A 19525-nucleotide genomic window follows, 5' to 3' on the forward strand; every position below is an offset into this window, starting at 1 on the left:
GACTCCCCAGTATAAACATTACCTTTAATTCACATGCCAGCACAGGGATAAGACAGCCGCGGTGTAGAAGGTAACACAAGGCTGCCTGGGATGCTAGCTCACAGTGAGGGGTGCACGCAGGGCTCCAGGCTGTCACATGCTTGGATCCATCCCTGATGGCAGCATCTTGCAGGTGTGCACATCCATATAAAATGCAGACTGACCACACAGTGGTGCTTCCCCCCAATATCAATCACAGTCTGCATAATAAAATACTGATCCTTTTTATTCTTAATTTTGTTAAATGAAGGCTGTGACAGAATAAGTGGGAAGTTTTATGCATTTTCGTCTGTATAATAATTGAACTCCAAAACTAGTCACTGACAGCAAAAGTTTGTTAATTCTTTGCACACACACGAAATGTAAAGGAGATACCATTTACCTTATTATCACATCATATGAGTCTATTTTCTCCCCCAACGTCTTATTCCGAAGTACTCCTCCATTACCAACAACAACACACCGTCGACAAGCAACACTGTGGAACAAACAGAACTTTAATATGCATGACTTCCCTTGCTTCACATTGTTATAAATGATATAAAGGCATTTAGCCGATTTATTTACTAACTGAGCTCCAGTATCTTCTAGGCTTTTATTTACGAACTGAGCTCCAGTATCTTTTAGGCTCCTTGTCCCTTACAGAGCAGTCTCCATCCTGTATCACACTCCAACGCTGCTTTTGAAAATATGCAGCTGTATTATTTCAAGGACTACCGAAGTCAGGCAATTGGTTCTGTCATGTAGATTTTATTTATACACGTCATTTTTCTAGTGATTTGCTGTTTAAGATCATTAACTAGACTTGGGTGATATGGGTGCCATTAGATAAGTTACCTTCCACAATGCTTTTAATTTGTCGTGGTCTGGGTCTATCAACCAGGACAGAGTATGTCCAGAAAAGACTAACTCAAAGCAAGGTGCTTCTGCAATGCTGTACAACTACTATAAATACCTCCAACACAAACTACAGCAGCAATATTTAGGTTCACAATTTACTTCACAGGCATCTGAACTGCACATACAAAAAATCTTAGCCCAACACCACATGATGGCTCTTCACGTGAATATAACTATATTGATTTTTCTCCCTCTATTTAGAAAGTGCTGTCTAAACATGTTTAAACATGTGCCAAGTACACATTGTCATGACATAACACAAGCGGCATGCTTGATTAAAAGTTGCATTCTCATATGACCAGTTTTAAATTAGACAGCATTACTAAGTATATAAAACATTTTCATATACAGTTTACAATAGAGTCAAAATAGGAATTCCTTTCAAATTTAGAATCTGTTCACAAGTTAAAAAGCACCCAATAAGGTCTTATGCAAATGCCTAAGCTTATTAAAGTAAATTGTAATGGTAAAATTTTCCAAGGAGTTTCCCAGGTTTGGGAAAGGTTTTCTAATTTTATGTTTTGCTCTGTGTTGTCTTACTTCAATGCCAGTAAAATGTATGCTTTGCTTAAAAAAAAAAAAAAGAAATTTGCCTCTTTATGGAAGGTTTAGATCTGTCCAGGTTTCAGTTGAGACTGAAGTAATTTTCTTCCCAGCAGCTGCTGTGTTTCGGATTTAATATGAGAAGAATGTTGATAATACATTGATGTTTTTAGTAGTTAAGAAATCAAGACCTTTTTCAGTTTCCCATGCTCTGCTGGTAAGCAGGTGTGCAAGAAGCTGGGAGGAAGCATAGCCAGGCAGCTGACCCAAGCTGGTCAAAGGGATATTCAATACCACATAACGTCATGCTCAATATATAAATGGGAAGATGGTTGGGGGTCAGGGTTCTCTGCTCAATGATGGACTGGGTATCAGTCATCAGGCAGTGAGCAATTAATTAATTTTGCATATTCGATAATTATCCTTATCTCTTCCTTCGTTGTTCTATTAAACTGCTTTTATCTCAACCCATGGCTTCTACTACTTTCCCTCTTTGATTCTCTCCTCCTTCCCACTGGTCGGGGATGGGGAGTAAGCAAGCGGCTGCTGGTTGGTTGGCTGCCTGCCAGGTTAAACCACAACAATATCCAATGTGTAAGACCACAAATTCCTCCTTACAGAACAGGCACATCATTTTTTGTTGCAAAATCCTTCTTTATTTAGAGCAAAAGCAGTTCTTCAACTTGGTTGCGGCAGGAACAATGCCAAAATAAAAATGTAAATATTCTTTTCAGACACAAACATGCTCACAGCTTACTGAGGATAAGCCACCTCTGAACATCCCACTCACACGGTTCTTTAAGTAAGAAAAAGGCCCTATGGTATTTCTTACTGTAAAGGACCTAGTCACAAAAAAATACTGTAACCGTATTAAATGCCCAGTGTAGCACTTTATGCAGACTAATTAACATTTTTCTCCTCAGATGGAGAAAGCTGGTTTTTCAGCTGAGTATTCTTCAATATCAATAAAAACAACTTGTTCCAACCTAGACAGACCAACAGGTCAACACACAAAGCAGTTCCCTATATTTCCTGCAGAACTGCTTATGCAGTTATGCTGTACTGCATGCAGACTAAGAAACCAGGCTGCAAAGCAATGCTGAAAACCCAAAGCTTACGGAAAAGTAGAATAAGAAGTACCGACAACTGTAAAAAGTATTTAAAAATAAATGCTGAAACAGCACCTTCTCACCTGCTGCTCTAGCAGCAGAGGAAGTTGCCTTTAAAAGTGCACGTGTGTGTGTATATATATATATATATATATATATATGTGTATATATATAAAATAGTACTGTTAAATGCAGCCCCCAGGGTGGGGTGGCATGGAAAAAGTTGGCACACCTTTCTCTAATGTTTCCTTAACAGATTAGTAGGAGCCAAGTATTCATAAAAATATTTCCAGCTAATGCCACAAGTCCAGGTGACTCAGTACCTTGGAAATTACAGTGAAAAATTTGTTACACCATCCTGTCCTCAAGTACGCCCACTCCCTCTAGACCCACAAAACCCTTCCCTCTCTGATCCAGGACTGCTTCAGCATGGACTCCTTGGTTTGACAGTGACTGACACACAATGCATGAACTCATCTTCAGGTCTCAATAAGACACTGGAAAAATTTCTTCTAATCTCACTGAATATTTCCTTTTATGCTCTGACTACTTAGTGGGAACTCACAAAAATGATGTCAACTCCATTACAAGTCATTTGCACTATTCTAACCATGATAAGCAGCCAGAAAGTTACCTTGAGGAGGCACTCCTTGTTCCGTGCCCTTGTAGATGAACTTAAAGTGACCCCTTATGCTACCTACCTTCCAATATTTGGCAGAGGCTATGATTTAAGAAGCTTCTTTGCTATGTCAATCCCTACCTATTGAAATAATGCCTTCCACCCTTGCGTAATACTGAAGAGCTATTTGGTTTCTCCTCTCTGCACTGTACAGCTGTGACATAGCAGTACACACGGGAAGTAGAATAAAATAAAACGAGACTTTATAGTTGGGAAACCAAGGTTTGTGCAGCTAGAGAATCTCAGTTCAAGTCAAATCTGAACTACTCCCCTTAGTGACGGATGCAGACTAGATCTTGTTTATGGCTAAGAGCTGACTCTTAGCCATGGATAGCCATGACATCTACATGGATAGAAACAGAGTGAAATTTTAAATTTAATTAAGCTTTCAAACTCCAGTGCCCTTAGTAACATGCACACTCAAAAATAAAGCTATCCGATGCCTTCAGACAAACAATAAAGTATCTGACATTGGTATGTGAACTTTTTAAACGGATAAAGTCAACAAGCAGATCAAATACTCCTGAGGAATCGTACATTAATATAGTCAAACAAATTAGAAAGACCAGCTTTTAATCTCTGTCAAGCTCAGGAAGTCAAAGCGGGTCAACTCAAACAGGAAGTCGTGCATGAACATGCTATTTCTGAATTGCCTCCTCCCCTTAGTCCCCCCCCAGCATTTAAGTGTCTCCAGTTATGATCATAGGTCTGTGTTCAAACTAGCACAGATCCCACTGACAACGATAAGCAGGGAGGAAAATAGTTTATACTAGAGTAAAAAAAACAGAACATGATATCACAGAAAACCAACACACAAAATGGAGATAAAGAAACTGTAAAAGGCTGGACTGTACTCAAAGATATTTAAGTTAAATAAACTGACCTGTACTTACTGTAGATCACAAATCACCACATTGATTTTCAACAGACCGTTACTGTGAGATATCTTTTCCAACACCACCTCTCAAAGTTTCCTTTTTCATAATGTTTTCATATTAAAGACCCCGAACAAGTTAACACACACCCTTTCTCCAAGACGATAAATTGGCAAGATAAATAAATTCAGGTGTCCTTAAACAACAGTAGGTGTGCTACAAGTGAAATGTAACAGGAAAACACCTGGAGGTTCAGCTTACAACCAACAGCACAATATTGATGAAAGTGAAAAACACTAAGACCTCAGATATAACAATTGCTACAGCAATGGTTTGAGTGACTAGGAGACTGGATTTATGTACTAAGAGATCTGCTTAGAGGATAAATCAATCCTGATGCAAATCACACAGTAAACTGATCGCCAATATCTAAACACAATCCCTCTAGCCACTCAAACCATTGCCATATTCACACGGTGTAGAAGAGCCTCTTAAACTCAAGACCAGGGATTAATTTACATATTTCGTTTATATGGCGATATGAAAAAAAGAAACATTTTCCTAGTCTATAAAAGAAAAATATTGTGAAACTGAAGCATAGCCTTTAAAGGTCAAAAGGCTTGCATCCTCCACATTCCACTGAAATTCTGTTCCTCTGAAAAAGGAAAAAGAGGATCTCTACCTCAACTCCTTTGACAGATACCCCCATAGTCAGCTGAGGAATGCAAATTATTTCCTTTGAGGTTATTTGGTAAAAGGAGGATGCAGAGGTCATATCTTGTTGACTCAGGATTGTATAAATGCATTTATAAGAATTTACGGCTGGTTTAGCTTAGAGTCTTGAGTGCCCAGCAAGTAATTGCCTTACACAGGCTACTGCATTGAAGTCAGCAGTACTGTTCATTTCCAGTTTTGGAGAACTAGACCTTTACACAGTCAGAATTCCACCCAAGTCTGGAAAACGGCACTGTTCAGGAAAAAAAATTGTAGGTAAAACTGTACACAGTGAGCTAAGTCACGCAAACACATAGGCTTGGTGCTCATATAGCCTAATATTTGTTAAAATACTTTAAAGCAGATGCCCCCACTCCACCCCAAGAAAAGTTTATAGGTAAATTCAGTTTGCATTCTGCCAAGGAGACTGAATTAGGCAGCAACAATGCAGAACTGTCTAATTATTCTGTTGCTGTATTAGTGGAGAACATTACTAGGATTAACTCCCAAAGCGTTTTACATTTAAAAGCCATTGTGTATCTGTAAAATGTGTATATAAATCACTGCCTTACTACTGCTATTCATGCTCTAATAGTACTATACACAAAACCTGATGGATCTACAAAGAACACATTGTATTAAGTCATTATTCACTTGATTTATTTATACTACTGCCTATTAAGTAGTAATAGTTCTCATTTTGCTTCAGTACTAGTAAAGTATATTCCTTTTATTATAATGATGTGTAATTCTAAGAACCACTAATTCTATCTATCTCAGAGAACCTACATGCAAAGAATACCTTACTTTTCATCAATAGGAGAGACACTTCCATTCTAAAAGTACTATGCACTGCGAGGGTTTCCACTTTACAGCCAAAACTATTATAGTGCTGAACTTGTGATTTCAGGAAATTTCTAATATAACAGTTGGCATTATCCTTCTAAGTCCATATAAAAAACTAGCCTTTGACAGCCAATTCTATAGAAATTATCCTGATTATCACACTGATAGAAAATAGGGGGGTTTGCTTTTCTTCCCCCCTCTCTCTTTAACTTAAGAGTAAACCTGAACATCCTAGAAATAGATAATAAACACAGGGAAAGGAAGGAGTACATTAGGTGAAGAAAAGGAAAACTAGGTATTAAACCCAAGATAACTCTTAGGCTTCAACACCAATTATTTTGTTCATATTCCACCCAAGTTTAATTTAAATGTGATGTTGGCATTTGGCTTGAAACAACAATCTTCTGTTTGATCTCCCTGATTAAGAAAAACCAAGTACAGGCAACCTCAGCATTATTTGCATTCAACTCTATTAAGATGCCTGCATATTAACATGATATATGGCAAGTTGTCAGCCCATTTGCCTGACTGCACATCTAAGAATTCATTTGCATCACTTGGTAAACACTGGATTTTAGTATACTTGCCAACCCTACTACACCACCCCCAAAAAAGACCGAAAAAAAACCCAAATCGAAACAAACCCCAACAACAAGAGACATACATAGAAAGGCCATTCAAAAACAATCAAAAAAATCCCAGCAGCAATAGCTCTACCCAAGAGAATTTTAAACAGTACAATCTAATGCATGGGAGGCAAGTTCTCTAATGCATATTTCACCCTGTGCCACACCCTGGTTACTCCTGAAATACCAGGAACAGCCCTTCCTGGCTGCCTGCATCTTCCTCATTCACAGGAAAGGAAGCTGAGCATACACATGAACAAGGGTGTGCAGCAGTCCAGTGGATGCGATGGCATGGGGGTATACATAAGATTCCTTTTGCATAGAAGCAGTCATTAATTAGCACTTGCTTATCTCAAATATTCTCTAGCTGCTGACACTAAGAATGACTTTGAAAGGAGATTGCATTCAATTTTTAAGGGGTGGTTTCACTTTCCTCCAGTATTAAAAAGCAGTACAGAAGATAAGACTGCATTCAGCTAGCAAATTGTAAAAAGAACCTCTAATAAGCATCCCTCACAGAAAAATTATTCTAGAATACTGGTGCTACATATGTTTAAAACCAAATTTACTTAAAGGTTGGAATTGGTTACATACTACTTGGACACCATCAGTCAGATCTGCATCTTGGCTAACTTGAGCTATTTCAGGCTAACACCAACATTCTTTTTCAGAAAAATTACTAAATACTAAAAATACAGTTAACAAATTCTAGCAAATAAACCATCTCACCTGTCATCTTCACTGAAAAGTCCACAGTTTTGCAGTCTTGAAAGGGCTAAGTGAAAAAAATGCTCTAGAAAGCAAATATAAAGAAGATTAATGAAAACACGCAATGCTTTCCAATATATAAACAAGCATGTCACCCTGACTACTGCATTTTCAGACAGTATTTTTTATGCACTGAGAATAAAAAAAACCTCAAAATAAGAACACTTGTAATGCCCTAAATCAATGATGTCAATGATGTTTATCAGAGCCCCTCTCTGGAAAGCTTTTCCTGCCTCAGTACTCCCTTGGAAGCTGGAAACATACATGGAATTTGTATTAAAAAAAAATTTCAGTTACAGTAAATAAGCATCAGAAGATTTTCCAAGACCTGCATCCTAGTGGACTTTGTTTTGCCTTCTACACATCTTCAGCTGAAACAGAAGTAGCCTTTACCCACATCGAATGACTGCATAGCCAGGGACAGTTAACAGCATTACATATCTTGGGAAAAGACCTCAAACAAGCATGTGCTCACCAGCAAAGCTGGTCAGAGGCACCTTCCCAGTCCTTCCTTGGTGGTCAGGCAACTGCTGGACACTCAACATGCCTCTAACTGAGAGAGGACCTCAACTCATTCCCAAACATAAAACTTTTCCTCACTGCAATCTGAAGTATGTGGGAAAATGCACCACCCCCATTGCACTCATGGAGGGCAAACCAAGAGTTTAAAGCCCAGACCCACAGGGTACTAGCAGGGAGCACTGGTTCAGTATTAAAAGCTCCGAGACCTGAGACTTTACATCACTTCCAAAAGGGCAACTAAGACCCTTAGTGTCTCTGGCCCTGTCTACTCTCTGCTCTGAACAACGCAGGCAGCAAGCATGAGCAGGCAAACAGTTTGCATGGATACAGCAGCCATGTAACAGTGGGAGTACCCCCGGTAGCCCACAGTGACACCTTCACTAGGGGGAGAAGCTCATCCAGTAAAAGGGAAATTTTGCTGATGTAACTGCCACAACCTGATGACTTCAGGAAGACTGTGGATCCCACTTCATTCTGTTGCTCGAACCCCATCAAACTGACCCAGCTGAGCTTTAACCTAGCAAAGCACTAGCTAAATATCTTCAGCATTCCAGCTCACATTCAAACAAAAGTAGGCTAAGTAAGCTTCACTCTTCCTCACTCCCACTTTTTTGGATCTTCTCTGCTAAGAGGTGCAACCTCAACATGGTGTTTTATTTGTTAAAAATAGGAAGGTGCCATATCAGAGGAACAAAATGAAACCATTAAGTAATTCTTTCAGGGATATCTAGCAAAAGATTGGCATTGGTGAACAGGAAAGACTAAGGCCAGATTCAGGCGGCGTTAGACACCATTTAGGTATCTCTGCTTAAAAACAAGGTACATGGGGACACAAACCTGCTCTCTTTATTCCATAAGGTAGTTCAAACTTATCGCTCCCGTGAAACTCCGCCACTCTGAGAAAATCATTAGCACACAGGAACGGGTATGTTTTCTCAGCACTAATGAAGAGACAAAGCCAGAAGTTCAACAATCCACACAATGTATTTGAATAAGCAAATAATTCATACAATTGCTTTTTTTAAAAAAAAAAAAAGCTTTCTATATTCTAGTTCAAGTATTGCCATTTTTTAAAAGAAGAAAACTCATGAACACAAAGAAAGAAAATAGGTGACAGAACGGGGGAAAATTTTATAATGGAAAATACAGATACAGAGTGAGATAAAATTATTTCTCTGCTACTATTTACATCTTAAGTTTAGAAGCATTCATTGGACTAGGCAACTTCGTAGCAGTCCTGCATACTAGGTTTCATATTAAAATGTTAACACAGAAGTATACAGTCATATATATATATATAGTGTTGATCATAAATACCCTCAGTCAGCACAACTTGTTTCTCCATGAAGAATATTAATAGCTGTTAAAAAAAAAAAAATCCCCCTTTCTCAGTTTCACAAATCAAGTATCTCACCAAGCACTACATATTTAGAAGATACTAACAGTAAAAACAAAAACAAAACAGAAACCAAGGAAACATCACAGCCCACACACCAAGCTCTGGGCCACAGGTTACCTATGCATGAGCAGCTAACTTTGAGACATCGTGCACTAAACATCCATATTAAATTTAATAATGTCCCTTGCTGTTTAGAAGCAGCTGGCAATCTTAGACATAATAAATAATTTACCTACTGCGAAGACATTAATTCTAGCTCTGGTTCCTTTCCAATAAATAATTCTGCCAGGTTAGAAAATCCTTTCAACCTCCCCAGGCTATTAGCAAAGTGAACAGACCAGATATTCAGCTCACACAAACTATCACTGTAAAGGAGCTAGGGAAATATGCAAGAGACTGTTCTAGCTCTGCATCTGTCTTCTCACTGTGCGTCTCTGAGTCCATTCCTGCCCCCCCTGCTCAGCACCAGAGCTATGCTGCTGTGCCCCTGGGCACCCTCTGTGGGCAAGGAACCTGGGGCCACCTCACTAGGGCAGGCAGCTTGTCTGCTTCTGGTCCTGTAACACTTCCTTGATCTTTCTCATTTAAGACTTGTGCTTCTAATAGCAAAAACTCCTAGTATTTCCCCACAAATATCTTGGATACAATTTTGTGACCAGACACCTCTTTTGTTTCGGGTCGAGGCTCTTTGTTTTCTTCATCAGACAGCTCCTTTACAAAGGAAGCTTCCTATGCGTATCTTAAAATGAAGGACACCTACACAACAATTCAACAATACTATCAGAAGAACAAACCCATGAATAATCCCAAATTTCACTGAAACTGAATTCCATTAAAATTCCATGTAAGGGGAAGAATCTTGTATCATTAAAGACTGGATTATTTTTTTCACATTTCACACTCCTCTTTCCAAATAAAATAAAGAGATTTTCAGAACTTCTCTGGTCCTTGGCTATCCCATAAATACTTAAGATACTAAATAATTTTCATCTTTTAAGTCCAGGTTCTTAAGAGCAGAATGACTGAGCTTGCCTTGGACATGAAGGGTTCTGTTACAGGAAAAGCATGGAAGGAAAAAAAATTAAGGCTTGTATTTCAATCATTAAAGTAGTTTTACTGTTGCTGACTACAATATCTGCAGACAGAGTATTTATTTACTCAGTATATACACCAGCACGTTGAGCTAGTTGTGTGGTATTGCTCAGGTATTGATCAGTGGCAAGCTAAATAATTTGAGTTGCCACAACCAGGAAATGCAGCAACAAACCCAAGCGCAAAAGCTGTACTTGCAGAGGTAAATTAACACGCGAAATAGTCCAGGACTGGTAAATAACTCATTTCTGCCTCAGTCAGCACAGCCTTTCCCTTCCCCCTCACTTCCCACAGAAAACTCACTCCAGTAAAGATTCAAACGCTGGTTTCAGGAGACAAGCGTCCAGCACGTTTCTTCTCTCCACAGCCGTAGGTGGCAGCCTACAAAAGAAGAATTTCAAAGAAAAAGCAAGAACAACAAGGGGTAGCAGTAAGAAGGCAAGGAAACTTGGACAAGTCAAATTAGTAAAAGTTGATTAATGAGTCATCACCACACGAAGCTGTCACGACTGCCTCTGTCTATATTATAAAGATGGATCTTTGTTGTTGTACAATTACTTTGATAAGTAGTAAAGGTTTTTATCTCACAGTGCTGCTCCAAGGGGTCTGCAACCTCCCTTGCTCAGCAACCATCAAAGCAGCCATAACCTGAGATGAGATCTCGGGCCCACTTGCAGAGAAGCAGGACACCTGGGATAGGTCACTCCTGCAGCCACACCAGATAGCATCACCAGCACTACTCAGACAAGAGAGGGGAGTCTTGTTTGGAGACAGGAATAGACAGCATCACAAGGTACTTCAAGGAAAATGAGATTTTTGGGTGACAAGTCATTCATCTCATAATAAGGCTAAGACTTACACTTCTAAGCACATTCCCACCTCAGCAATTTAGCCCAATTAATAACAAATATGAAGCCCAGAAGGGAGGGTAAAGTTCAGTGTGAGCAATGTGTGCATCTGGGCTGCATTAAGAACAGAAGGATGAAAACACCACATTAGAACCACAAGTCAAACAGATCGTTACGGTTAATTGCTTTTCGTAACCTCAAGTTGTCATGTGAATACTGACACTTAGAAAGCAGGCTGTGGAATGTATCAGATGGCCAGCTCAATGCTTTCCAGCATCAGCCTCACAGACAACATTTTGTAGGACAGCTTCAGACAAAAGAGAAATCTGCTGTTACATTTTAGCACGAGCACTCATTAGTCCCACAAACCTAATTGCAAGAACTTTCTAGCTCAAAATCTGCTTATACAAGCACTTGCACATCACAAGTGAACCACACCTCTGATTCATGAAATTTTAAACACAAAAGTTGGCCTCATTTGCTCCTCATTTTATTCAGGTATAGACTCAGAATTGCAGAAATTTGGAAGATTTAAACAAACATCCTTCCAATAATTCATTTCTTGATACAGACAGTCATTCTAAGTGTCCACAAATATGAACTGAACACTGGAAACATGACTTGGAAAAATTCCTTTCTGGCAGATTTTAAAATTGTGTTCATAACAGAAACAGCCAATGGACACAGCCGTACAATAACCAATTGAACAGACGGCCTAAGGACAAAGGCTACAGATTTTAGTCTCAATCCATCCCACCTGCCCAAAAATAACCAGCCAAACAACCCCATCACAAAAAGACTCAACTGCTGAACTTACTGGGTAACTCCACTAGTCTCACAGGAAGTAGAAGCCCTCACAGAAGAAGTCTGTCCATAAAAGCTAATCCTGCAAAAAGGGAAATGTCACAGCACTGTGGTTTGCTATAAAGAGAAACCACAACAGAAAAGCTCTTTGTATCAATTTTATGCTAGAAACAACGCAAACAGAGGCATATCAACTGCTAATTTTAAAAGCTATCACTATTATCTTCATAACTGAAACACCCTCGTCAGTCCTGGTTACAGCTCTGCTAAGGCCCACAGAAACTCAGCTTACTTCAATAAGCACCCTGAATTTTAGGTTCCAAGCCACCTGCTCCTTGCAGACTGGAGACAGGGAAGGCTCATTTCCCATAAGGTTGCCTGCGGGACATAACAAATTTCAGTTTTTCGAAAGGTGACCACTACACCTGCAGTTATTCCCATGTCTCTCCCATGTCATTTATGTCATCAATCAGATGTCTAAAGGAAAAAGGAGCAGGTGTCTCCCATGTCATTTATCAGACATGTAAATGAACAAGCTAACACTAAACACATATGAGGTGTTGCGGGGGAGATATGGACATGACACACAAATAAGGTCTCTCTCATCACCTGAACATCTACTTTCATGAAACTTGGAGGGGCTCCCTATGTCTGAGGTCCTGACCTCTCCATACAATCAGGCTCAAATTGACTACTAGGTTTAAAAGTGACACAAGAGAAGAGGCAACAAGACAGAATGACCACATTCATTCCCTCACTGTATTAAAAAAAAAACCAAACCACAAAAAACCCCAAAAACACAACCACAAAACAAATATAGCAGAAATCAATTCTGTTGATTAGTAGTAAACAGCTGTTCAGCAACAGCAAATCAGTCACATATCTTAAAAGCCATGAAGGCATCTGCACTAGAAGTGAACAAAAGCATCACCATACCAGTAGAGGTTATTTCTCCACAGATTTCCATGCAGTATAACATACATGACAGCAGCAGCCAGGATAAAAAACAGAAGAATTCGTTTCATGACTGGTAGACCTGAAATGTAAGAGAAACAAGATAAGAAATTTAAACCCAAGTGATGCTATTAAAACGAATTTTTATAAAGCATCTTGAAACCTACAAAGGGAAATCATTATTATTACGGTCATTCTCCACCACTACAGATTTGACAGGGGATCACTCTGGTTTGATTTTTCATACAAAGTCCCAGGAGCTGAACGCTGCTCTGCACCTCCCACACATGCATATACTGCAGGGTAACACAGAAGCATCAAGAGGGGCCCACTCTAGGTTATCTCTGAAAACACACAAGGAAGATGAGCTTTTCCAGAAACATATCAGAGTAGAAGCTCCTTTCTATCCACCGGCAGCCCAAAGAAACCAGCTTCTTGGGTCAGAAGTTGGCCTTTATGAGTAGCTGCACTTCTCCTCTACCTTGCACCACCAACTATCAGTTTTCATAATTACAGCAGCTAAACAAGCACTGGTACTTTGCAGGAGGCAGAAAGGCTGATGCTGATGAAGCAGAAGAGGGCATGAGCTGCCACAAATTGCTACTGGCTCTCTTGGGATCACTGAATATTCTTAAAGTCTGGTTGTGGACACTTAAGGCTGCACTGAAGCTGTCTGTTTATATCCTTGTGTCCTGCATAGACTCCAACTCCTGACACAAGCCAGACTTCACTCAGGTGACAGAAAAATGCAATTTCACACACGGCAAAGTGAGAAAGAGAAGTTAGTAAATTCCACAGACTGAACCGTAAGTTATGGAGAAATGGCTGGAAAGCATTTGTTTTTCAAGTAGAGTTTTCACCTCATTGCAGAGTCTAGTAACAGAAAACCAGAGAAATATCAGAAGCTCATTTATCTGGCAAGACACACTAGGGGAAAAGCAAGTTCTGCATTGCTCATGTCTAACATACTGAGCTGCCCTTTCATTAGCTATGAATGAAGTTTTATTGCTTAATCTTCTGAAAGTCCAAAATAGTCATTCTGACCACAAATTACTGCGGAAGTTTACTCAAAAACTATATCCTTCTAGTATTTTCACTTCTTCCTCTATCAAGGTGAGCAGATTCAATGCACACCAATGCATAAGCCTCTGCTTGTATATCCGTACTTTAAAGCGAAGGTAACAAACAGCTGTCCAGAAAAAAAAAAAAAAAAAAAAAAGCCATATTCAAACATACTGCTGCATTTTCTAAGGCCAGAGTCTTTATCTTTGTTTTTTAAATTCCATGCTGCTTTAAAGTTGCTAGTTTTAAACCTGTATTAAACAGCCTTAAGGTAATAACACTCAAGGCAGATACAGTCTCCCTGACTTACAGAAATATTCTTTATGCTAATAACATCTTAATACTATATCTTGTATTAAAGGCCAAGAAACAGTGCTGCATTTTATTAGGAACAGAGAATTTATTAGAAATAGAGAAGCAAACCAGTGCCACTCACATAGCTTCACCCATGAAGAAATACTTAACAGTGAACTATTTGTTACAATGACTGGAGTGCAAAAAGCCTCTACTTCCTTGGTGTTTTTTTTCCCCCATATCCCTTACAAGATTTGAATTATAGGGTTAGAGACGGGGGTTTATAATAGAATCTGCCTATAACAAAGCCATGCAATGAACAAGCTACACTATCAACCTCCTCCAGGCTGTTCTGGATGAACTACTCCCAGGCCACAGCTGTTGCAATTTTAACCTTTCTTCCCTTGTTGGGGAGTAACACTGCCTTCCTTAAACCTCCAATTCTCTCGACTCTTCAAGAAGAGACACTGCAAGGGTTTTTTGAGCCATCCTCAGCTTCTAGAGTAAACTGAGCTTTTGCAATAATTGTGTAAGAATCTCCCTCTAAAAATGCAAGAACGTTACAAGAAAATGCACCTACTGTGTTTAATCAAGTGTAGTTAACAGCAATTGGGTCATTTAATTGAAAAAAAGATACTGATCTCTTTGGTTTTTTCTCCTTTCATTGTCAGTATTTTTACACCTTTGTACTTTGCCAAAGTTTTCTAAAATATTTCACTGAAGTAGAAATGAACTGTTTAGCCCCCAATTTAATCAATACAAACTTCAGTTAAACAAAGAACATAATGAAGCAGCTCTTCAGATAAAGCTACTAAAGTAATAACTGATTAAATTGACAATTTTGCTGATCTCAATGTAAAAGAGAACCTTGCTGAAGAGAAGGCCACAAAACCGAGAAAAGACAAGGCAAAACTGTCCACAAAGGATCTTTAAAGACCAAAAATATTATTCATCATAGTATAATTCACCAGCTAAGGAAAATAAATCATTCTGTTTGTTAAGTATTTACACAGATATTAATATAGACTGCAAAAAACTTCATTAAAACACGAGAACATAAAAGCCAACATCTTTCTTCTAACAGTATCACATAAGGAATCTGTAACAACTTTCAGTAGCTTATGTAAGACATTCAGCCTGGCATATGTATGAGAACATAGCATCATTAAGAGTGTACCTAACTCAGCTCTTGGAAACATAAAATGGTCTTTAATTATACAGGTGCCTTCTCACCACTCCATCCTCCAGTGCCTGGCTTCATTCAGTGCTTTGAAGAGAAAGTTCTGTGGTCAAGAATCATGATCTTTTTAGTGACAACTTTCTTAACTTGGTTTAGTAAGCAGAGCCATTGCCTTGTTTATGGAAGAAATTATTCTGGATATATTTTTAACAGAGACAGCATTTTCCAGCTCTCCCTTTCTATTTCAATATAGCTGAGTGTTATAGAAAGTTAATCAAAGGAAAACAAACTCCTACAATGCAAATATTGCACTAGAAAATTCCCACAAACAGAGATGGAAGAAAATAAGCACTTAAGAAGACACAGTTCAGCTGTAAAATCACAGTCACATTTCAGTTTATTTATTCACAAGGCCCAGCATCTTGATTTAAGCCCATCAACCTAACTGACAGAGGTCATGGTGCCCTTAGGTCTAGGCTGGTCACGGCTGAGCAAAATAAGGAGGACAGAGCTGGGACTCAACTATTAATTTCCCTTCTCTTACGGTGAGCCTATGGTAACATGCACACAGAGTGAAAGCGGAAAGGAACCCAGCAGGCCTATACCCCATATTCATGCTTTAGCCCATCAATTTTCTGAAAGCAAGCAGGTAACGGGATGCATAAGTGTTGTAAAAAGAATCAGAAGCATTTGTTAATAGCCGACTTCCACTGTTCAACTTCCCACCCCTACCAAGGCAGAGTTACAACTACAGAACTGGACAAGACATACTCTGTTATAGTACCAAGAGATCAGCCTGTATCTCCTATGGGTAGATGGGTCCATTCCAGCTCCCACCAAGCCACCACAGAGACACATTTGGGTATATGACAAATTAGCTATACAAGCCCAGAGGCTAATTTTTTTATTCCCTGGTGGAAGTTAGGAACCAACACTCTTGTCAGAGCTGCACCTTTACTAACAATTAGTCTTTACTCTGCTACTTCACAGTAAGTATGGTGAAGTAAGTATATGGCACTACCTTATAGGCTCTGTTTATCTTTCAATTTACATACGCAGTAATTAACCATGTATATGTAATGTACATTGTAATGTAACCATGCCGCTGAATAAAATAATCACACAGGAAACTAAAGATGTTGGTCTGAACAATCACAGATCACACTACAAGCAACTTTTTTTCATAACTCTTTATACAACTTCCTTTAGTTTTCTTGACTAAAATTAAGTTCTTAATAATACGATACAGGAGGCTTTTCCATCTATCATAATTACTTTGTAAAGCACCTTTGACTATTACTAAAGAAAACAACCAATTTAACTAAAAAGTGGTTACTACTAAATTAAATATTATTCATCTGAAAACAATCTTAGCTCCATATTTAGTTCTGTGACAGTTTAACTTCTTGCTGCTGCAATTAACTGACAGCATGAAAACTTCAACTCAGACCTCAAATTCCTAGCCCTTACTGTTATGGGGGAGGAAAGGAAGTGAACTTGAAAATGTGTTTTGAGAGGATCTAGAAATTTAAAGGGACAGAGGGAAAAAGCATATGAAAACCCACTACGGTTTAAAAAGAAACATCAGGGTTTTTAAAATGTAGTCAGTATTTTGTGGGCTTGCTTGTGATTGACAGTCCTAAGCACTACTACTTTTTGTTAAGGATGTAGTATATGCTCACAGGAACAGCTACGCAGCAGAAGGATGACCATGGAGGGAGTTTTCTCATGTTATCGTTTGTCTCAAGCTGCTAAAACATGAGCACATTATGGCATGTATCTATATACTACTTCTGCCAAATCTATACAGTACTCATCGTTAACTCTTCCAGTTACTGCTTTAAGTGTGTACATAGTTCATTAATTCTCCCCCTCTTGGAAGGAAACGCTGTAGCAGACAGTGTAATAAGCACTGCAGCAAAATCTTAAAGGTACTTAAAGTGCCCGAAAGAAATCCTCAGAAATATTAATTTTAAAACAGAAGGTAGATATATTGAATTAGCTTAGCAAAGCAGCCCTGAATTAAAACTACACTTTTAAATCTCTTGCAACAGTGATTTGATTTTGCAGTGAGAAGTTTAACAGCATCTTAACTGGAAAAAACCTTGCTAACTTGTCCAGCCCCACACAAAATCAAAACAGTCATTCCTGTTCCTGGAGGCCTACACAAACCATAATACCAAAAACCCCAAGGTTTTACTGTGTCAAAATGTCGTTGGAGAATTCCACCATCACAACACACCTATGATCTTTACCAGCAGTTAATGATTTCTCCTGCACTGGAAGATAAGACATTTTCCAGCTCTTTCTGCCCTAATCTCTTTAGACGATGAGGGGATAAGCAGTAAATGAAAAGTTTGCTGGCTATGAGAACTGGAGCCTTCTTCCTCTCCAACAGCATGCCAAACTAGCTGTTTACTTCCACAGCAGCCTGATAACTTTGAAAAGAGGCAGTTGTCTTCCTCCATACACAGCTTCTGTTAAGGAAGGTCTCCCAAGGTTCCCTTAACATTTCCCCTTTCTCCAACAGAAGACTTGAAAAGAAATAGGGAGATAGTCTTTTCTCCAAGTATTCAACAGCAAGCAATGACGCCCAGTAGATTTAGTACCGCAGTAGTGGTGATGCTTAGCAGATTTAGTCAATTCCTGTTGTTTGTAAGCTACTACAGCCAGAAGCATAGCCTCTGCTGATTAATGCTGACATTAATCTACTGCGGAGAGCTGTAGACTAGAGCTATGTCCACCTTTGACCTGTTGCATGGCTGCACACTAATTCAGGACAGGCTGCAAGAGTTAAGAGACCGGGTTTAGGGCCTAAGGCTTTGCCTCCCTCTCCTTCCTCACCTGGCTAATGGTGAAACCTATGCTGTACCACAAGAGACGATGATACATTCATCACTTTGTGGACAATTTGTGTGAATTTTATTCCATTTTTATCTTTCAACTATAGACACCAGTATTTTGCTCCTCACCAGAACATGCCCATCAGCTGGGTCAAGCAAGGATGAAAAGTAACTTAATCGGTTATTTGTCATTGACAACTGCCATTTCAATTTGCTTCTGTCCTAAATCTTCAAGGAGATCTTTGCATCACCTTCCCTCATACAACTCTCCAGTCCTACTTATAAGCTGTGGAACTCTTATAAGCAGGAACTTACTCCTCTTACTTATAAGCAGGAACTCTTCCCACACAGGCATATCCTTCAGCTAAAAGGTATTGCTAAAGAATTCCAGTTCAATCTATTGTATTTTCACCTCCTGCAACCCTAATTTTCCAAGGCACGACAGCTGGTGGAAGATGGAGGTCAGCTCCCTTCCAGAAGGCTGCAGGCATACCTGGGAACAAGCATAATTTCTCTCTCTTGGGCATAACAGGCAAAGCAGCACCTACACCCTTCCAAACCTTCATCTCCAGCCCTGCATCCTCACCTCATTCCTATTACCACCTTTAAATGCAAGAAATTAGGCATAGTGGCTGGTTCTAACCAAATATAAGACCTTCAACTTTTCAGGCAAGTCTGTGAAACAAGGTTTTGTAACTTTCCACTTACATGCAGTAGAGACATCAGAAAGACACATTATCAACAGGGAGAGTTTGGCAAAAGCTGCAAAAAACTGCAGACCCCGATTTACAGTCTTATCACCATGCCCAGACTCTCTTGTTCTCCTCCTTTAATTTTTATCTAATGCAACATCATCTGTTCAATGGTGTAACTCCTTTTACACTCTTCTTCCCTCCCTTTGCGTGAGCACCCAGAAGCCTTTCTTTGTGCTGCACACACTCAGACTGTTTCTTGGATAGCAAGATATGTGTACAAGCCCAGGTCAAGTTACTACAAGCTTTTTAAAGCTTACTAAAACAATCTCCCTTTTGTCTGCAAAAGACTGCTGCGATCCTGTTCTCAGAGATACGACAATCAATGATGCACATTGTTTGATAGAGATACCACTTTTGGGACGACAAATGCAAAATTTAACGTCACTTATACTGCCACCAATTACCAGCTCCAAGGATTAAAAACAGCAGTACAAAGCATCAGCCAGCACATCCTGCCAGAAAATCCTGATAGGCAGAATAGAGTGGAGCACAGGCATTAGTTATCACTGAAATGGTCCTCAAAAAGAAGCAGTATTTGGCACAACTGGCTGATGTCTAAGTAGTCCTGCTGAGAGGCATGTTACCTTCAGCTTGGGGCTATGACAGCATTGATAATGCCACCTTTGAGATCCAAGCTAATATTTTGGCTCAGATTATCACAGTGCAATGTGGA

At 39.3% G+C, this 19525-nt stretch overlaps 1 protein-coding gene across 6 annotated transcripts in view; it reads right to left on the bottom strand.

Moving 5' to 3' along the window:
- The window catches only part of ST3GAL6 (ST3 beta-galactoside alpha-2,3-sialyltransferase 6), a 46616-nt gene that overhangs the window by 13958 nt on the left and 13133 nt on the right, over positions 1-19525 (bottom strand). For 4 of the 6 annotated variants that reach the window (XR_008452328.1, XM_054080060.1, XM_054080141.1 and 1 more), the window contains 6 exons: positions 12701-12800; positions 11778-11846; positions 10416-10493; positions 8459-8562; positions 7061-7124; positions 422-517 (listed from right to left, as the gene is read on the bottom strand). Coding sequence is in view for 5 of the 6 variants with exons in the window: in XM_009556954.2 (XP_009555249.2) it covers positions 422-517; positions 7061-7124; positions 8459-8562; positions 10416-10493; positions 11778-11846; positions 12701-12800 (511 nt within the window). In the remaining variant the exon portion in view is untranslated. The remainder of the gene's footprint in view (positions 1-421; positions 518-7060; positions 7125-8458; positions 8563-10415; positions 10494-11777; positions 11847-12700; positions 12801-19525) is intronic. The other 2 variants (XM_054080221.1, XM_009556956.2) reach the window with 1 other exon arrangement.

Source organism: Cuculus canorus, chromosome 1 (assembly GCF_017976375.1).
Source record: "Cuculus canorus isolate bCucCan1 chromosome 1, bCucCan1.pri, whole genome shotgun sequence".
In the NCBI taxonomy this organism is placed as follows: domain Eukaryota; kingdom Metazoa; phylum Chordata; class Aves; order Cuculiformes; family Cuculidae; genus Cuculus; species Cuculus canorus.